Genomic DNA, 19468 nt, shown 5'->3' with positions numbered 1-19468 from the left:
CCAAAGGGCCAGGGGTTCATTTCCCAGTACCCACGGCAGGCAGCTCAGAGCCATGCATAACTGCAGCTCCAGAGACCAGAGGCCCTCTACTGACTCCCCTAGGCACCCCCACACATATGGCACTCACTCACACAGAAATCCACTACACATAAATAAAAGTTAAAAATGAATGGACGAGTGGGGATGGATCCGGGAAGAATTATGGTGGGGAGTCAGTCATGTTCAAAATATACTGTATGCATATATAAATTTACCAACTAATAAACATATCATATTAAAATATGAGTGTGCACACATATGTGTGTGTGCGTGTGTGCATGTGTGTGTGTGTGTGTCTGTGTGTTTAAGACAGATTTTCTCTCTGTAGCTCTGGCTGTCCTGGAACTCAATTTGTAAAACAGTCTGCCCTAAAATTCATAAAGATCTGCCTGGCTCTGCCTCTACTTCCAACTAAATGTACAACATCTAAGCATAGCACAGCACTAGAAAACGGATTGGAGGGGTTGGGGATTTAGCTCAGTGGTAGAGGCGCTAGGCCCTGGGTTCAGTCCTCAGCTCCAGAAAAAGAAAAAAGAAAGAGAGAGAGAGAGAGAGAGAGGAGGAAAGAAAGAAAGAAAGAAAAGAAAGAAAGAAAGAAAGAAAGAAAAAGAAAGAAAAGAAAGAAAGAAAGAAAAAGGATTGGATTGGATTGGATTGGATTGGATTGGATTGGATTGGATTGGATTGATTGGATTGGGTTGGGTTGGGTTGGGTTTGATTGGATTGGATTGATTGATTGATTGATTGGATTGGCTCCAAAGTAACAGGTTACCTCCCCTGTGCTGCTCATAGGGATACAGCCAACTTCAGCTGATGAGAACCACTCTGATTCACACCCTGTGCTAACACCCTGTGCTCATACCCTGTGATAGACTCCACCCCCTATAAGAGTCAGCAGTTCTGCAGAGGTGACACTGACCACTAACCCTAACCCTAACCCTAACCCTAAACCCTAACCCTAACCCTAACCCTAACCCTAAACAGTGTCACTCAATTCTTAAGTGTCATTGGCTCTTTGCTACTATTAGGCCCTCAGAAGATATGCTCAGCCATCCAGCTCCAGGGGATCCAACGCCCTCTCTGACCTCTGTGGATACCTGTACATAAGTATGCAGATAGCCTCCCCCCATAGATAGATAGATAGATAGATAGATAGATAGATAGACAGACAGACAGACAGACAGATAGGAGTAAGATAGGTACGTAGATAATAAAAATGAATCCTTTTTAAAGAACTAACTAGCATTTTAACCCTCAAGTGGGATGCCACCTCATTTCTTGGGAACATTGAGTTGCTGCAGGTGACATGGGAGGAATGATGCACTGTGCATATCAGACATAGGGTTGTCTATATGTTAATTTATTCATCTATTATTTATCTCAATCAAATTGCATATGCCAGGTCCAATACTTCTGTGGAAGGCTGTAGTTGTATGCTGTTTCTTTAATTTTCTTTTTAGATTTATCTATTTTTACATCTATTTATCTAGTTTATCGAGTGCTTTATGTCTGCACACCACATGCATGTGTGGTGCCTAGAGAGGTCAGAAGAGGGCACTGGCTTCCCTGGAAGAGGACTTATGGATGATTGTGGGCTGCCCTGCTGGGGCTGAGAATTGAACTTGTGTCCTCTGAAAGATCAGTTGGAGCTCTTAACCTCTGAGCCACCTCTCCAGGATCTCTGTGCGCTATTTCTTAACATTATTGTGTTCTTTTCTGCTTTTCCTTCTGCCTTCAACAGGAGATGCTTGATAGACTTCATGTTATTGTCTAATATATGTGTTTATTTTATTGTACTTTTATTATGTAATTTATATTTTAATTAGTAGAACTTGACCTATTGCCTCATTTAATCATGATTATTCTGAGTTCTGTCTTACCCAGGGTTACTCTAATCACTTCCGATTTCCCTTTTGCTTAATGTAATATTGCTATACATTCCTTTATTTTTAACATCTCTGTTTGTTTGTTTGTAAGGGCTTTGCTGTTGGATGCTGTTTTGTGATCTCCTTTCTAACTAGTTTGAGTATGGGAAAGGTTAATGCTTTCACACTTGTGTCTTAAAAACCTGACAGTAAGGTTAAAGAAGCTGTCTTCTTTTAGCTAGCAATGTGTGTTCATTTAACTTCAGAGTCAAGACAGCTTGGATTAAAGCATCTTTTCAAATTGTCTTTCCAGGATCTTTTGAGACCTACATTAACCCACAGAGCTGGGAAGGATACCCTAAGCAGAGACACGAAGAGGAAAGGGAACACGTTTGGGGCTCGAACTTCAGCTCTTTCCATAAGTTAATTCTTGTTAAATGCTGTAAAGAAGAAAAGGTGGGTAGTCCTTTTCAGTCAAAGGTCAATGTCATGACATTGCCGCCAAAGATTATCAGCTGCTTGTGAGTGGTGGGTCTGCCTATGGCTAACAGCAGTCCAGTTTAGGAAGCAGCTTTAAAAATAAAGGCGATGGTTTTAGCACCATGTGTTCTCCCTCCAGGATAAGAAAATGGCCAGCGGGAACCTGGTCACCTCCTGTCGGCTGCACACCATCAGAAAATGGTTGCCATTTCTCACCTGGACCAGGGTGTGCTGGAAGATTTTGTCAGGGAATTAAAAATGAGAGGAGACATTTAGTGGGGGAAAAATAGTCTCCAGACCTGTTTGCAAACTACTAAAGTAGTCTGTGAGAGTCATCATGGACGCCCGAGTTAAGACAGAAGTAGCAGATTGTCAAGAGAACAGGGATGTGACCTGGAACCGCTGCAACTCCCAGGTTCTGCTTGGGTGCAGTGGGGATAGCTGCACCCAAAACCAAGCCAGCGTGAAAGGATGCATGTGTCAGAGAGGAAGATGTCTGTGAGCTGTCAGCGCCCACCGGCTGTCAGGGTGGACGGCCATCTCCAGAGAGAAGTGTGTGTTAGAATACAGATGAAGGAATCATCACTTCAGCTGGAAAGTGAAGCCACAGAATCTATTGCAACCCTGGGAGAATAATATTGAGTACCATGAGAGGTCACTGGGCAAAGGATGGTGGTCCTCCGATGAGTTCCCCTTTTCGGAGAGGAAAACGAATAGTCACAGAGGCAGGAAGAAGACTGGGAGAGCTGGGCAGTGGTGGTGCAAGCCTTTAATCCCAGCGCTGGGAAGTAGAGGCAGGCAGATCTCTGGGTTCAAGGTCATCCTGATCTACAGCATGAGTTTCAGGACAGCCAGGACTACACACAGAAACCCTGACCCAGAAAAACAAAAACACAGACACAAACCAAACAAAGCATGTGGGAGAAGCGTTCTAGAAAACGGCAAGGCTGGCATTTTCACTATCACAGGGTAACAATGGATGTGAGTGGTCACTGTGGCAGTGTAACTATGGATGCAAGTGGTCGCTGTGGTAACAACCGATGCAGATGGTTCGTTTGCACATGTGCAGATGTGATCTAGTTTTACTAATAATAAAGGACTAACGTCACCTGCTAAGAACCCACACAGTGAGTTTCAGGAGGCACTAAAGAGAAACAGAAGCTGTTCTTTGGAGAATAGTTGGAGGTAGGAGAAGGACACAGTGGGGAGAACTAACAGGAATTAGCCAGAAAAGGTCAGAGCATTCCTACTAATGTGGTATTGCCCTGTCTTTTTAGGAAAATGGGTTTGGGATTGGCATGGGGTCGATGGCTGCAGTAAGAGCAGAACAGCCACAATGTCACTTAAAGTGTGGCCAAGAGTTTCCTAGGAAGTGGATGAAGTGTGAGAAGGGGTTCATAGACACAAAGGGGGACTTCACTGTAAACAGACAATGGTCGTTGTCTCAGGTCGGCCATCTCCACAGCTCTCTGAGATGCGATGAGATGCCCTAGAGTTACAGGACAAGGAACTCCAGCACGGAATGTGCACACGCACTGAGCTTGTCACCTTGGACAGGGCAGAGGTGGTGTCCGGGGCATGGCTGATAAATCGAAGACACTTTGGAAGGAAGGCTCTGAAACACAGCGAGTCTTCAAGGAAACTGGGACAGTAGGATGCTGACAAATGTGAGGGGTGATTAGAGAGTAAGAGTCGCAAAGAATGACAAGCTTTGTGATTGTGCCACTGTGGCTGGAACATTCTCGATCGTGAGAAATGTTGCAAGATATTAGTCTCCGCCTTATACAACCACATGTTTGTTTTTCAAGGGGAAAGGAGGCTTGGTTTAGTTTAGTTTGGTTTGGTTTGGTTTTAAAAGTAGAGTTCTTTTATGTATTAGTGTTTTGCCCACAGGTACTGTGTGTACCTTTTTCATGCCTGGTGCCTGGCAAGGTCAGAAGAGGTCACTGCATCCTCGACTCTAGAGTGGCCAGCCACCCTGCAGGTGCTCAGAACCGGTCCAGGTCATCTGCAAGAACAGCAGTGCTTCTAATCCCTGGAAGTCCCCCACCCCCACCCCCCAAGAGAAAGAGTTTTTAATAGGGATAGACATATGAAAGAAATCACTAATCTTTAAATCTTTATGTTTCATTTAGATGTTAAGTTAAAACTCTTGCCATTTAACCACGTATCCACACACACTTATAACTCAGTTGGAGAAAGGTGAACACCAGCTATATGTTAGAAGTTAACAAGTTAGAATTAGGAACTCTGTCATACGGAAACGTACAAATTACTTAAAATGATGTGATTCATGAGGCCTTGAAATAACCCCAGGGACTGAGGGAGTGGGTGGAGGCCTCACAGAGCAAGATCCGGTCTTGTCTTAATTAACACCGGAGTGGAGTGGAATAAGCCTTTGAATCTTTCGCTTTTATGCCTAAACAAAAAGGCCTTCGCTGTGATCCTAGTCTTACCCTTCCAGATGACCAGGTTCTCTAAATGTGATGACGTGGAGCTGGAGAGACAGCGAGCAGGTCAGGGAACACACTGCTCTCACAGAGGAAATGAATTCAGTTCCCGACACCCACGTCAAGCAGCTCACAACTGCCTGTAATTCCAGCCTCAGGGGCTCTGGTTCCCTCGTCTGAAGGCTATGGGCACTGAACTCACAAGCACATACCCACACACATATATGCATAATTCAAAATGAAAATAAATTGTCTTTAAAATATGATAAAAGCTACAAACGGTAGGCACCTCTGCCAATACACAGAGGACTTATGAAAATTCTCACCCACACATTCCGCCAAATGCCTTATAAAGCTCATGCTACCAAATAAAACTTGCTTCCCAAGTTAACATGAAGGGTCTAGAATCAGGTTGTGTTTTAAAAATGAGAATAAGTCAAGGACTTAAAAAACCCAAATCAGCCAAAACCACGGACAAGACCACACTGAAAAGGAGGCTCGAAAATGACAATGTGCCAGGCACCTCCCTGCCACCTGGACACCCGCATCGAACCGTTCAGGAGCATTGCCCCTGTCTTGGCTCCAGAGAATGACTTGCTAAGTAAATGGGATTCGGGGCAGACATGGTGACACATGGCTGTAGTCACAGCACTTTGGAGGTAGAGGCAAGTGGATCTCTATGACCTCCATACCTGCTTGGAGTCAAATGCTGCTTCAGGACATTCCAACACTGGTGCTGTCCTTTGGGACACAAATTCAGCCTCCTTCAGAAGCAGCGTGCTTAGACTCAAAGATGAAATTCCTTTCTTTAAAAATCCTTAGTGAGCCGTGGTAAAAGCACTTGCTGTGCAAACCCAAAGACCTAAGTTCAGTGCCCTGATCCCAGGATGGGAAGAGAGAGACCGCAGCTTCTAAAGTTGTCTTCTGATGTGCATCCACGTATGTCTTCACATGCACGCTATGCGTGCCCACAAACACACTCACTCACACACTCGGAGGTCCTGAGTTTCAGCACCCAGCTCAGACAGCTAACACTGGTCCCTTGCATGCACATGGCATACGCAGCACCAGGGGATCTAATGCCCCCTGCTGTCCTCTCGCAGGCCCATGCCGCATGCAGACATACACATAATTAAAACATACATTTGTAAACAAGTTATTTCTTAAAATACCAAAGTGCAGAGCACCCTCCTCTTAAGAGAGAGAAAACTGAGATAGGAACACACAGCGTCCTCAACGTAGATTACTACTTTAACCTTTTCCCTCCTTCCAACTTTCAGGTGGTTTTTGCTCTCACTGACTTTGTGATAGAGAATCTTGGCAAACAATTTATTGAGACACCTCCAGTGGACCTGGCCACTCTGTATCAGGACATGTCAAGCAGCACCCCACTGGTGTTTATCTTGAGCACAGGCTCTGATCCCATGGGTGCCTTTCAGAGGTTTGCCAGGGAGAGCGGGTATGCAGAACGGTAAGATCATACCACAAGGTTATACCTATTTATGATTTTTATATATGTGTGCATACATTTATGTAATATGTATGTGTATATACGATATGGCTATGGTCTTTATAGAGCACTTATAGTAAAGTGCTCCTCCCTGTGGAACAGAGCTTTCCATTCAAGTAATCTTTACTCAATAAATAAACTAAACTGCGTTAGTCCTCGGCCATGCATATTCCTAAAGAAGGGTAAGTGCTGGTGTGAATTCCATCTGAGCCAAAGAGAGATTGCCCAGAATTAAAATACAACCTAGTGGAAATCTACTAGAACCTGCATAGCATTTAATACATAATTAATAATCACATAATCATACAAAGAGTGAACCTTGCTCCTTATGTTCAAACACATTTAAGAACAGGACTCTTTATGTTCTTATAATTTCATCTTTCTCAAGATGACCTCCAACTCAATGGGATCCACGTTGTTAGTATGGCTTACTCCCTGGTCTGAGAGTTACAGAGAGGTGATGGATCTCTCTCTTTATTTAGGTTTCATGATTTATATACACTGAGCTTCTGCAAAGTATCATAGACTACTGATGTGGGTGGCACATGGGTGTGTGTGTGTGTGTGTGTGTGTGTGTGTGTGTGTGGTTTATGTATAGAAATTTATTATAAGGAATTAGATCGTGCAATTACAAAGTCTGAGAGGTCCCAAATTCTGCAGTCAGCACCCTGGGTGCTCTGAAGGGCAGATGGTGTACAGCTCCAGTCTAAGTCTGAGAGGCAGAAATCGGAGACAGGGGATAGTATGAGCTCCAGCCAGGTCAACAGACAAGACCTAAGAGGAACCATTGCTTTGGTCTGCTCCATGCCCAGTTTGACAGGCAGGCAGGCTGAGTTTTCTTTACCCCTGAGAAGCAGGCAGACCTACAGAGCCTGTGGGCAAGTCGAGCAATTTGTTGTCGGTGCAGACACTGAGTGAAAGTTCAGCTTCACTACCATATGACCGCTAAGCCAACCAACCAGAGAGATCAGCATACACACTGCAAAGAACACAGGCATTAGCTGAGCAGTGGTGGCCCACACCTTTAATGCCAGCACTCAGGAGGCAGAGGCAGGGAGTTCTCTGAGTTTGAGGCCAGCCTGGTCTACAAAAAGAGTTCCAGGACCGCCATGTGTACACAGACAGAGAAACTCTGTCTCAGAAAAAGGAAGAAAAAAGAATGCAGGTATTATAAAAGTCATTAAATAAAAATAGCAACCACACAAGCAGCAGTAGTAAGCATCAAAGAGAGGGGACAACCTGGTTTCCACAGATGCCACATTATATATTCAAAATGTCTACATTTCAAATAAATTACAACACATCCAAAGAAACAAGAATGGTGGGAGAGTATGGTTCATTCACAAGGGAAATAATTGATTAGCAACTTACCTTGAAGAATGCAAGCCATTGAACTTAACTCAGTAAAACTTTTAAATACATTCTAAATGACTCACAACTGTACATAGTCATCATACTTGTCCACTGTGTGTTATGATCAAATCTGTGTGACTAACAACTCCATCAAAATCCTTTCTACAAGCATTTTTTAATATACAATGAAATATTGTCAGCCTGATATCATAATCTTCCTGTCCACCTGCACCTGTTGCCTGTCCTTTATCCTCACCCAGCCCCCTCCCCAGGGTCAGCTTGAGTCAGGATCCTATTCTATGGGTCTTTAAAATCAACTTTTTTATGTTCCATAGTAGGCAAAGTCATAAAATAGAGGATTAATCTAGGTATCATCATCTGATATGGAAATGTCTCTTAAGTGAAAAGGAGAGATCATTTAAAAGATTTGACAAGCTAGGTCTCATTCTGTAATCCTACCACTAATGTGGTGAAGAAAGAGAATTTCAAATTCATGGCCAACCCAATTCAACCAAACTTGATGACCTAAATTCAGTCCCTGAGTCCCAAATGGTAGAAAGAGAGAGTCAGCTTCTGTGATTGTCCCCTGACTTCCATATGTACGCCATGAAACCTAAGCACATGTGCCCATGCATGTGTCACATGTATGTGTACCACATACCTACAGAGTGTGTAAATACATGTAAATTTAAATTAACTAAAATATCCATATTGCAAGAAAGTCTTCCACTGTTGTTCCATCCAGAGTGCAGTCAATTTCACTGGGACAAGGGCAGGGCCCCATTGCTGAGAAGATGATCAAGGATGCCACAAAATCCGGAAACTGGGTATTTCTGCAGAACTGCCATCTTGCCGTTTCTTGGATGCTGGCAATGGAAGAGCTGATCAAAACCTTCACAGACCCAAGTAAGCTGTGCACATACTTTCCACAGCATGGCACCATCCTCACATAGCCTTTCTTGTCCAGACAGTCTAATGGCAAATCTCCATTCTAGACCTCGTGCTCTCTCCTCATGAAAAGGAAAACTTGGACAATGGGGAGGTTGTGGGGAGCCCCATGGTTAGGATTCAGAAACAGGCCTTTGGACTCCCAGTAAGGGAATGGCCCACTGAATCATTTGCTTCACATAGCATCCTGTGGGAAGACATTTGACCTTGAAGTGCGTCTTAGAGCTGTGATAAAAAGGAACAGAAAACAGTCTTGCATCAAGAAAAGATGTTACGTCTTCCCTATAAAATGAAAGTGCAGTACTCACTGCTCAGTACATAGAGCTTAGATCAGCAGAACACACATCTTTGACCCCAGTACTAGGGAGGCAGAGGCAGGAGGACCTCTGTGAGTTCAAGACCAGCCTGGTCTACAGAGTGATTTCCAGGACAGTCAGAGCTACTCGGAGAAACCCTGTCTCAAAACAACAACAACAACAAACAAACAAACAAACAACAGATTCAAAGGGTTCCGAGAGGAGTTAGGGGAGGGGCTGAAATGCACATAAAATTATCGAAGAACACACAACACACGTGTGCGCGTGCGCGCACACACACACACACACACACACACACACACACACACACATATATATATATATATATATATATATATAATAAACAAAGGGAAATGTTTTCGTTGATATGTCTAGGTTCTTTATTGAAATGTGCCGCTTCCAGAATACACAGCCCAGCTGACAGGAAGTTTCAAGAGGGACTACTCACACCATTGTCCTCAAGCACTTTAGTATATACTTGAAATTTATAAACTGAGTCTTTCAGTGGCTGTAACAGCATTGTTTTCCTTCCCTAGAATAACTACTACTTGTTTAAAAAAAAAAACCCACAATATTCCTGCAAGCTATAACTTTCCTCCCTGCTGTTTTGGTTCTGTTTTAAACAGATCAGTCAATCAAGGACACTTTCCGGCTCTTTCTAAGCTCCATGCCTTGTTCCACATTTCCTGTGACAGTCCTTCAGAATTCTGTCAAGGTAATATATGACCATAACTAGAATATGAGAGAGTTCATCTCTGAACATCCACCCAGTTACCCATATCTCAATGACTTCAGTCTATGTGTGCTATCTAGAAATAATGCAAAATAAAGGAAGAGAGAGAGAGAGAGAGAGGGAGGGAGGGAGGGAGGGAGGGAGAGAGAGAGAGAGAGAGAAAGCAACTCCACAAAAATCACCCTCTCTGCCATGTATGCTGTTTCTATATCCAGGTAACCAATGAGCCTCCAAAAGGCCTGCGTGCAAATATCAGGCGAGCCTTTACTGAAATGACACCTTCGTTTTTTGAAGAAAATATACTTGGAATGAAATGGAGAAAACTAATATTCGGCATTTGTTTCTTCCACGCAATTATTCAGGTACACCCTCTCCTCTGCCTTCTTTAGGTTCGCTTATTTTCACTTACTTATGTGTATGTGTCTGCTGTGTGTAATCACATGTGCATGGGCGCTCAGGGACTACCAGAAGAGGGAGCTGGATCCTCCGGTGCTGGAGTTAGCGACAGTTGAGGGCTACCTGACATGGGTCTTAAGCCTCTGGGCGTGTCTCCAGACTTCGATTCTGCCCCTCGGCAGCAGTAAGGATATGGTGCATGACAGACGTGCATAAGTAGTTAAGACGCAGGTGAAAATTTTAAAATGGTGTCTTAAAACCCTAAGGGCCCTTTCTGTGTTGGAGCCAAAGTTCATTTAGTTCAGCCACCAGTCTGTGCTTCCGTGCCTCAGCGGCTCGCAGCTCTTGCCTCTTTCCTGAACTACCTGGGGAATACCATCGCCCAGGTGAACACACGAGGTCCAGTTCAACAGCTGAACTGTGCTCCACACACCCTAACCTGCTTCCTGTCCAGAATCTAGTCCCAAAATTGGTGGTCCCTTTCACTCAATAACCTACGATGAAAACTCCAAGAACATTTTTATTCTTTTTTTCACCCACATATATTTTTCCAATCTTCAAGTTCACCTGTTTTTTTGTTTTGGGTTTTTGTTTTGTTTTGTTTTTTGTTTGTTTGGGGGTTTTTGGTTGGTTGGTTGGTTGTCGTCTCGACACAATCTCCACACTCACACTTACCACACAGCCTGGACTTTGCTCGAATTTGCAGCCTTCCTGTCCTAGCCTCCCCGCTGCTGGGATGGTAGGCGCATGTCGCCATACAGTTTGGTTGATTTACTTTCCTTGTGGTCGTCTCCTCCTACCTGCTCCTTTGGATGAGTTCTACCTCCTTTAAGAGACTCCTCCTTACCTATGACCAGAGCCCTAAACCCTGTGACAATAACTTTCAAACCAGCACCAGTTTCCTCCCATCTGTTCCATGTATTACACATCTGCCGCATGCCCCACACGTGCGATGAGACCAGTCACTTCAAGTTCCTGCTGCCACGGTCTCCCCATCGGAATGGGCTGTCACCTGGAGTTGAAAATACAAATAAATCCTTTCTCCCTTAAGTTGCTTTCTGTCAGAACACTTTATCAGGGTGATAGAAATAAAACTAGGACAAGGATTCTCCGTCCCCACCCCATTTTCCCTTTCTGTTTTATAATTAAAGTATATTTTTATGCCAAACTCTGGGTGGAATTTTTCCCCTAATTTGAAATGTTTGATTTTACCCTGTAGAACAGATCTTTTCCTTTGGTAAGTCTGCCAAATCTCAAAGAAAAACAGATTCTCTTCTAGAAACACGGGGACCACTAAATGAAGATGTGTTTGGCCTCCTTGGTAAAGGCCTGGCTGAAACCTAACCAAATGTTTTTAACTGGTTGCTGTATGGAGATGCCCACCATTAATGAAAACTTGTATCTTTCAATACTGAAAATTAACTTCTTTGTCATTAAACAAAATCAAGTTCATCAATTTTATCTCAGGATATTTTCATCCTTTCTAGGAGAGGAAGAAGTTTGGCCCCCTGGGCTGGAATATCTGCTATGAGTTTAATGACAGTGACAGAGAATGCGCCTTACTGAACCTCAACCTCTACTGTCACGAAGGGAAGATCCCCTGGGACGCGCTAATTTACATCACTGGTCAGTATGTGCCTGTGGCCAGGGCATCAGGCCATGGAGCAGAGCTGTTGGCTTACACCTCCCTGGACCCTGTCAAGACTGTGTTCACCCCCAGCGTTTAATGTTTCCAGTGACAACTGATGTCCCCACTAGGAACATACAATAATGATAAGCACATCATGTAAATATCTGCACATAGAAAATCGGGGAGACATTTATCACCAAAAACAATAATTCCAGACATAATGTGTGTGTGTGTGTGTGTGTGTGTGTGTGTGGTATGTGTACATACCCAAGTGTGTGATTGAACATGTATGTACATGTGAAGCCTAGAAGCATAAAGAGCATTCATTGCTCAATCACTCCTCACCTCATTTTTTATTATTATTTGAAAATTTCCTATACATATCAAGTGCATCTCAGTCACATATACCTTCTTCTTCTCCCTCCTACTCCCCCTATGCAAAGCAGGGAGCCATTTTTCCTTGGGATGTGTGTGGCCACTGGCAGGTTTTCACCTTTTTGAGGCAGGGTCTCTCACTGAACGTGGAGCTGGCCTATTTGGCCAAGCTGACTGACCAGTGCGCCCCAGGGACCCAGCTGTCTCTGTCCTCCCCCAAGTTCTGGGAGTATAGACACAAGCCATCGGTCTGGCTTTTATGTAGATGCTGGGGATCCAAACTCAGCCTCTCGTCCAGGTACAGCAGGCACTTTACTGACACCTCAGCCCCTGGCATACCTTAAATATTTAACATGATTAAATATGTTAAAGCCTTACATCAACCTTGACAATTTCCATACATGGAATCCTACTGGGAACACTACGGTGATAAATAGAAAAGTGTGTCAATGCGTCTAGACTCTTCCCAAGGCACTCTACCAACATCAAAAGTTATTTGCCATGCTCCCTCCCCACTCATGTATTTTGGAACAACACTGAAGCATCTCTGGAGAGAGAGACAGTGCAGCCATAACTTTGAATTCCCTCTGACATGATCTCTGACAGGCAAGCTCTCTCTTTCACTTGGGATCCATCTTTTCAATTTCCTGGCTTGGTAGCAATCATTTATGAGGTGTGTACAGATTTGTCTTCCTACAAATGCAAGGTTCTGTTTTACTCAGTGAACCCACACAGAAGCAACATCTCACGGAAAGTGAGAACATTTTAAAATGACAGTCACTGGGGGAGGTCAACATCAGGAACATTCTGAAACAAAGGAAGGGGGAAGTAAAGCCCAATGGCTTTAGTTTTTGTTATTGAAAAAAATAAAGTAGAATTCTAGGACTGAAGAGGTGGCTCAGCAGCTAAGAACTGCTCCTACAAAGGATCCAGGTTCAAGTCCCAGCACTGACATAGGCACTCAGGACTGCTTCACTTCCGAGTGATCTGACGGCCTTTTCTGGCTCCTGTGGGATCCTGCATGCAGAGTGAAAGCAGGCGTGAGTGGAAGCAACAGGAGTCATGGCTGCCAAAGCGTTTGAGTCCATCGGAAAATTGGGCCTAGCATTAGCAGTTGCAGGAGGCGTGGTGAACTCTGCTTTATACAACGTGGATGCTGAACACAGAGCTGCCATCTTTGGCCAATTCCATGGCGTGCAGGGCATTGTGGTAGAGGAAGGGACTCACTTTCTCCTCCCTTGGGTACAGGAACCAATCATCTTTGACTGCCACTCTCGACCTCGGAATGTGCCGGTCATCACTGGCAGCAAAGTCTTGCAGAATGTCAACATCACACTACGCATCCTCTTCCGACCGGTGGCCAGCCAGCTTCCTCATATCTATACCAGCATTGGCGAGCACTCTGACGAGCGGGTGCTGCCGTCTATCACCACAGAGATCCTCAAGTCTCTCACAGAGGCGGTAGAAGCCAAACAGGAAGCAGAGAGAGCCAGATTTGTGGTGGGAAAGGCTGAGCAGCACAAGATGGCAGCCAAGGCAGCTGAGTGGACTGCTGTGCGCTGGCCACAGCAGGTGACAGCCTGATTGAGCTGGAAAGCTGCTGAGGACATTGCTTACCAGCTCTCCTGCTCTTGGAACATCACCCACCAGCCAACAGGGCAGCTTCCCCAGTGAGGCCAACCAGGCCATGGCCTCCATCACTCTGAATGGCCCCAGAAATCACTGTGAAATGTAATGATTGCCTTAAAGTGAACGACATAAAGGTAAAATCACTCCAGAAAAATAAAATAAAATAAAATGATTAGGGTAGCACACATATTAGATATTTCATTTTTTTAAAACTTGATTTATGATCTTAAAGGGACATAGCAACTACTTGTGACACCAACTAATTGTGAATATAAATGTAAACCTATGAAGATTTGGGTGCATCTATTAGTGTAAAAGATAAGTAGTAATATGTTTTAAAATGCAAGCTCCGTTTCAGGTGAGATCACCTATGGCGGGAGAGTGACAGACACGTGGGATCAGAGATGCCTTCGAACTGTCCTGAAAAGATTTTTCTCTCCCGAAACATTGGAAGATGAGTATACGTACTCTGAATCAGGTAAATGGCTTTCACGGGGGAAATCCCTTCCCCAGAAGCCTCAGACAGCATCTTTCAGTTTTTCCAAGGCTCTAGGTCCATCTTCACAGCTTCACCCCATCCCCGTGTTTGACTTTCAAAGCTGATTTGATGGAAAGAACACAACACTGTAAATTAGCTCTGTATTAAGCTTGATTGTATTCCATCTAACCGCACCCTCAGAGCTCTGGCCTAATGTACTTTTAATATAATTAGAGAACACTTCCATTACCGAATATTGAGTACTGAAGATGTATGAATTGAAGGTGACTCATTCTGAGTCAGACAGTAGGTAGATCGATGGCCGTGGGTGTCAGTCCCTTAGAGGAAGGACTCCTATTACGACAGCTCACAAACGCTCCTATTGTCGAGTTGCTAGACACTGCTTCAAGTCAACTGTGTGTCTTGTCATCATTAGGAAAAGGGCAGTGGCCCTATATTTCAACACTTTGCAAATGTGGCCTTTGATTTAAGAAATTAGAATCTATTTATGAAAGCAACGCAAAGACAGTTTCTAACACGAGCAGAGATCTGGACCCTTTAGTGAGACTCACTTCCAACAGTGCCCATGATCCTTTGGGCGCAATACTAATCTCTGATGCTCACAGCCTCAAGAGAACTCAGTGAAACTATGGGGCTGGAACAATGGCTGAGCGGGTAAGAGCACACACTGTCCTTGGAGAGGGCATGTGTTCTGTTCCCAGCGCCCATGTTGGGTGGCAGCAAACACCTGTAACTCTAAGAAACCCAATGTTCTTTCTGGCTCCGAAGGCACATGAACTCAGAAGACGAACACATATACAGACAATTTTTAAATTAAAATAAAAATCAAGTCAGGCAGTGCTGGTCCATTTCATACACATTTGTCTTTTGTAATTTTTTTAATGACAGGCATCTATTTTGCCCCCTTGGCTGACAGCCTCCAAGAGTTTAAGGACTACATTGAAGATCTACCTTTGATAGATGATCCAGAAATCTTTGGAATGCATGAAAATGCTAACCTAGTGTTTCAGGTAAGTGTTCTTTCTGCTTAAAATACATATTTATATGATGTATATAAACTCAAAACAGTCTTTCTGCTCGCACAGCTCTGTGAGCTATAATGCCTTTTGGAAACAAGTAAAAGACTGGCTAACCATTTTTTTCAGCAATGGTGTCAATTCAGCCTGGTGCCTTTAAAGTCATTAATGAGACTCATCTTCCAGCAGTGTCCAGAATCATTCTGGACGCCATACTCTGCAAGATGAAGATGGTACCTGCTGATGCTCAAGAAAAATTAATAAAGCTAGACACAGCCTTCACAGAAGCCTAAGGATGTGTGTGTGTGCGTGTGCGTGTCTGTGTGTGTGTGTATGTGTGTGCGTGTGTGTGTGTATGTGTGAGTGTGTGTGTGTGTGCACGCGTGTGTGTGTGAGTGTGTGTGAGTGTGCGTGTGCGTGTCTGTGTGTGTATGTGTGTGCGTGTGTACATTCTCTTCTCCCCCACACTGGACACATTTGGCTCATGTTACACAACAGTTATGGATATGCATGCTTAGATCAGAGCAGTACCGTTATAAATGCTCGAAGTGTGTCTTCTCAGCCCTTGGATTCAGATGCTGTGTGAACATATCCAAGGAGGATAACTAACCTTGCTCTCTCAAAGTAGTTGACATAGCAGACCACAGCACTGGCTTCAAAGCAGCAGTGGGTTGACCCTTTTGAGGTCAAATGACACTTTCACAGGGGTCACATAAGAGCATCAGGAAACACAGATATTTATATATGGATTTATAGCAGTAGTAAAATCATGTATATGAAGTAACAATGAAAATACTTTTATGGTTGGGGGGTCATCACAACACGAGGAAGTGTGTTAAAGGGTCACAGCATTAGGCAGGTTGAGAACCAGTGCTCTAAAGCACAGTGGATTATTTTACTCCTCTGTCTAGATCTCCTGACGACGAGTCTTACCTGAGAGTAATCTGAACTCGAGCATTTGAGAGCCCCTCCGACCCTGGACACAGCTCACCTGGCTCACTTTCGTCATTGCCATCTCAGGCATCTTTAGAGAGCAGAGCTATGGCTCTGAGGGTTCCAGGCACCTCTAATGGTCAAGGATTAGATTCTCCCTGAATATATCTGGGCAGGGAGATTGTCTTTCTTTTCAGTGAAGTCTACCTCAGTATCAAGGAATCTAACAACACTGGAATCTCTGGAAAGCTCATTTCATGTTTGCCAACAGTGATACAGCTCCTTCAGTGGGGCATGACGTGTCCTGATCCTCCCATTCTGCTCTCAGGAGAATACATGTGCGACTAAACCTTCTGGTTACTCCTCTCTGACCTCCGACCGCTTGTCTGAAAGGTGGAGGGAGAAGGCAGGAGAGGGGGAGAGGACACGGGAAAGAGCACAGGAGGGCTGCAGCCTCTCTTGAGGACAGCTTCAGGAGGGATAAAGCTGCCCTCCCACCCCTCGTGCAGCATTGTAAACCAGACATGGAGACGTTTGCATTTTCCCGTTGGTCTCAGAATGGCTAGGAGAGCAGATGTGTGATAAGTCCAGGGCCTGGTCTTCTCTACACCTCTTCTCCTTCAACAGTTCTGGATTAGCAATGAAGCCACTTCCCTTTGAGCAATTGTCCCATTTTCTTCCATAGAAGTCTGATAAGATGGAAATTGAAACGATATCTCAGCAGTTAAAAGCACTGACTGTTCTTCCAGAGGACTTGGGTTCAATTCCCAGCACCAGCATGGCAGCTCGTAACCATCTGTAACTCCAGTTCCAGGGGATTCAATGCCCTCTGCTGGCCTCCACAGACACGCATGCACACAGTGCACAAACGTGCAAGCAAACCACTGATGCCCATAATATAATGCTCAGAGGTGGGCATGTGACCCGAGTTTAACCAAAGGCTGCTCCTCCTTCCTCTGCAAGGGGCACAGCACATTATATGCAAACCCTGAGTTTCGGGGAGGGTCCTCTGGAATCACTGGCATCAGGGATGTCATATCTGCAGTTATCTTTCTTTCCCCCTGAGACTCCCAACCCCTCCCAAACCACCATATAGCTCATCTGCCACGGACGCACTAAGAGCAAGGAGAGAGAAACAGCTGCGCATACGCAGGAGAGACAAGATCCCTTCCACGCACCACGTGTGCCTGCACAGGGAAAGCACAGCGCTGTGTTCACCCTCTCAGGGTCCCAGCTGAGCCACAGAACTGGGCTGGCATTCTTGGTACAGAGTCACAGGGGAAAATTTACAGATTTAATATAAGCTTTGTGTGACACCAGTGACAAATGAAGCCCAAAGAAAGTGCACACACTTAGTCGCCCGGTTACACACAGGGAGTCAGCAGGAAGAGAAGCGACTACAGGATGTGACAGGCCAGAGCAGAATGTGGCGCTGTGTCTGTTGTTGTTATTATCGTAGATTATGAGAGAATAACGTTATCTCTCAAGCCCTCTCCTGTACCATCCCCTTACTCTCTTCCAAATCCATGGCCTCTTTTCTTTAATTGGTGGTGGTGGTGGTGGTGGTGGTGGTGGTGGTGGTGGTGGTGGTGGTGGTGGTGGTGGTGGTGGTGGTGGTTGTGGTGGTGGAGTTGTGTGCGTGTGCATGTATGTATGTTCCTAAATACATAAACGCAATCTGCCCAGCTCAGTCCGTATTATGTTACTGGTAATATGTTTTCAGGGCTGAGCATTTGGTAGATGTGTGTTCTTCCCTGGGAAGACTTGGATTTTTTTTTCTTCCTGAGACAGTGTCTCTCTTCGTATCCCTGGCTGTCCTGGAACTCACTGTGTAGACCTGGCTGGCCTTGAACTCACAGAGATCCGACTGCCTCTGCCTCCCAAGTGCTGGGATGAGAGGCATGCACCACCATGCCCGGCAAGACTATTGTATTTTAACAAGGTCTCTTTCTACCAGATCCCCCTGGAACAATGGTTCGTTTCTCCTGATAACAGAAGGTTTTCTTTCATGTGAGTTTTTTAACTCCTGTTTTCAGGAAAGAAGTTTGCAATCGGTCTTCCATTTGTTTGCAAGTTGCCTTTAGCGAGAGAAAAATGTTTATATCAAAGCGGATCATTAGGAAGTAGCATGATCTGCTCAGGTTGAGTAACTGCCCCTTTTAATCAATGTGGTTTTACTGCTGTGAACAGACACCATGACCAAGGCAGCTCTTACAAGGACAGCATTTAATTGGGGCTGCCTAACAGGTTCAGAGGTTCGGTCCATTATCATCAAGGCAGGAGCATGGCAGCATCCAGGCAGGCATGGTGCAGGAGGAGCTGAGAGTTCTACATCTTCACCTGAAGGCTGCTAGCAGAATACTGGCTTCTAGGTAGCAAGGAAAGTCTTAAATACCATGCCCATAGTGACACAGCTACTCCAACAAGGCCACACCTACTTCAACAGGGTCACACTTTCTAATAGTGCCACTCCCTGGGTCAAGCATATTTAAACCACCACTGTGGTCTTAACACAAAAGATTTCTTCCTACACTTAGTTATATTTAAATAAATGCTTAGTAAAAACCAGTAAAGGACTGATTGGGACAGGAAGGGGACAAATCTGCAGGCATGTGACATCAGCCTCCTCTGCTCTCTGAGCCTGTTTCTGTCACCCCAGTGCATTGCCAAAATGTCAGTTTCTAAAACTGAGATGGATATGAGGAAGAAGTGAGCTGTTCTGAGAACAGACTTTAATGTTTCTGTGAAGAACAACCAGATGACAACCAACCAGGAATCAAATTCTGCTCAGACAGTGAGTGCTCTGGTGAGCCACTTGGTCAGCCCGATGAGGTCCCTTCTCATGCCTGACAAGCACTCCTTAGAGCCATTCACTGCTGAGAGATGCTCTCCCGAGCAACCACGTGGACTGGAAGTAGAAGCAGCAGCCCTGTGTTCACCCTACTGTAGAGGAAGAAAGAAAGGAGGAAGACGCCCTAAAAGACACAGTTGAGCCAAGCCAATTGAAGAGGAAACTTGTTGGACTTCCGGTTCAAGGTCAGGGATGCCCACGTCCATGTTGCATCCAGAGCTCCGTGGGAGACCGTGTGTCATTCTGGCACAGAGGCTGGGAAAGACAGAGCTGAAATACTCTGCTAAGCTTAGTGATCCCATGCTAGAGATGCAGGCCAAGCCCACTAACGGACTATATGCTGGGCAAAGTCAATTAGATGATTATTGGTGGTGAAGCAGCTTTGGCCTTCCTTTCTAATCAATGGGCATAAACCTTGGGTCAGGAAAGATGAATAGGTCTGGA

At 44.8% G+C, this 19468-nt stretch overlaps 1 protein-coding gene and 1 pseudogene across 1 annotated transcript in view; both read left to right on the top strand.

Annotated features, from left to right (window-relative positions):
* Dnah6 (dynein axonemal heavy chain 6) overlaps nt 1-19468 on the top strand; it is a 196073-nt gene that overhangs the window by 163534 nt on the left and 13071 nt on the right. The window contains 8 exon segments of the mRNA XM_032906333.1: nt 2218-2360; nt 6115-6305; nt 8443-8603; nt 9589-9677; nt 9911-10057; nt 11579-11717; nt 14084-14203; nt 15113-15234. Coding sequence (XP_032762224.1) covers nt 2218-2360; nt 6115-6305; nt 8443-8603; nt 9589-9677; nt 9911-10057; nt 11579-11717; nt 14084-14203; nt 15113-15234 — 1112 coding nt within the window.
* LOC116903602 lies at nt 13159-13770 on the top strand (annotated as a pseudogene).

Source organism: Rattus rattus, chromosome 6 (assembly GCF_011064425.1).
Source record: "Rattus rattus isolate New Zealand chromosome 6, Rrattus_CSIRO_v1, whole genome shotgun sequence".
Taxonomy (NCBI): Eukaryota; Metazoa; Chordata; class Mammalia; order Rodentia; family Muridae; genus Rattus; species Rattus rattus.
This window is presented reverse-complemented; position numbering and strand designations above follow the sequence as displayed.